We start from the raw sequence: 1,073 nt of genomic DNA, 5'->3' as shown, positions 1-1,073 counted from the left end.
TCAAAAATGATCTTCAGTTGGAGCATGCATGTACTGGCAAATAGAATTGACACTAAAAGAGAGATCAGACCGAGTGATGGTCAAATATTGCAAGGCTCCTGCAAAAGACCGAAAAAGAGTGGGATCCGAAAATAGCTTCCCTGTAGTGGAGAGATGTTGACCAACAACAAAAGGAGTAGAAATGGGTTTGGCCTCAATCATGTCAGCACGTTGTAGTAAATCAAGAGCATACTTGGTTTGGCTAAGAAATAAGCCTTGAGAGTTATGTTGGACTTCAACACTAAGAAAATAGTGTAGAGAACCTAAATCTTTCATTGCAAATTCTTTGGATAACCGAGTGATAAGAGTCTTGATCAAAGCAGGATTGGTGGTAGTAAGCACCATATCGTCAACATAGAGCAAAAGATAAACTGTGCCTGCTATGGTATGATGGACAAAGAGAGATGAATCAGCCTGACTGAGAATAAAACCAAGTTTCATAAAAAAAGAGCTGAATTGTTGGAATCAAGCACGAGGGCTTGTTTGAGTCTATAGAGAGCACGTTTCAAACGGCACACATGTTGTGGAAATTCTGGATCAATGTAGCCAGGTGGTTGTTCCATGTAGACTTCTTCAGAAAGATGACCATGAAGAAAGGCATTCTTAACATCTAATTGATGTAAGGGTCATCCAGAAGTGACTGCAATGGATAGAATAATCCGAATAGTAGCAAGATGCACCACAGGACTGAATGTATCTTCAAAATCAAGGCCATGAATTTAAGAGAAGCCCTTGGCCATGAGACGAGCCTTATGCCGCTCAAAGGAACCATTAGCATGGAGCTTGGTCTTAAAGATCCAACGACAACCAATCACATTATGATTGATAGGACGAGGTACAAGATCCCAAGTATCATTCTTCTTCAAAGCTTGTATTTCATCATCCATAGCCGAGTGCCATTCAGGGTGTTTGGCTGCAAACTTGAAATCCCGAGGCTCTTGTATGGCAAGAAAAACTTGAAAAAACTGAGACGAAGGTGAAAGTGTCAACGCATGATAGGCCTTAGGTTTAAATATACCAACTTTTCCTCTAGT

General features: G+C 40.6%; 1 protein-coding gene across 1 annotated transcript; it reads right to left on the bottom strand.

Annotated features, from left to right (window-relative positions):
• On the bottom strand, nt 1-602 carry LOC117914530 (uncharacterized mitochondrial protein AtMg00810-like). The gene is made up of 2 exons (XM_034829880.1): nt 513-602; nt 1-453 (listed from the first exon to the last, which is right to left on the bottom strand). The coding sequence occupies exons 1-2, from the start codon at nt 600-602 to the stop codon at nt 1-3; spliced, it is 543 nt and encodes a 180-aa protein (XP_034685771.1).
• Between the last annotated feature and the right edge of the window lie 471 nt (nt 603-1,073).

This window comes from Vitis riparia, chromosome 5 (assembly GCF_004353265.1).
Source record: "Vitis riparia cultivar Riparia Gloire de Montpellier isolate 1030 chromosome 5, EGFV_Vit.rip_1.0, whole genome shotgun sequence".
In the NCBI taxonomy this organism is placed as follows: Eukaryota; Viridiplantae; Streptophyta; class Magnoliopsida; order Vitales; family Vitaceae; genus Vitis; species Vitis riparia.
The sequence above is the reverse complement of the archived record's forward strand: the minus strand, read 5'-3'. Positions and strand labels throughout refer to the sequence as shown.

Excerpts from the sequence above, each read along its gene's own strand:
- LOC117914530 (XM_034829880.1), bottom strand. The coding sequence starts at position 602 with ATGGAACAACCACCTGGCTACATTGATCCAGAATTTCCACAACATGTG. Across the intron at positions 454-512 it reads ATAGACTCAAACAAGCCCTC|GCTGATTCATCTCTCTTTGT; the intron begins GTGCTTGATTCC and ends ATTCTCAGTCAG.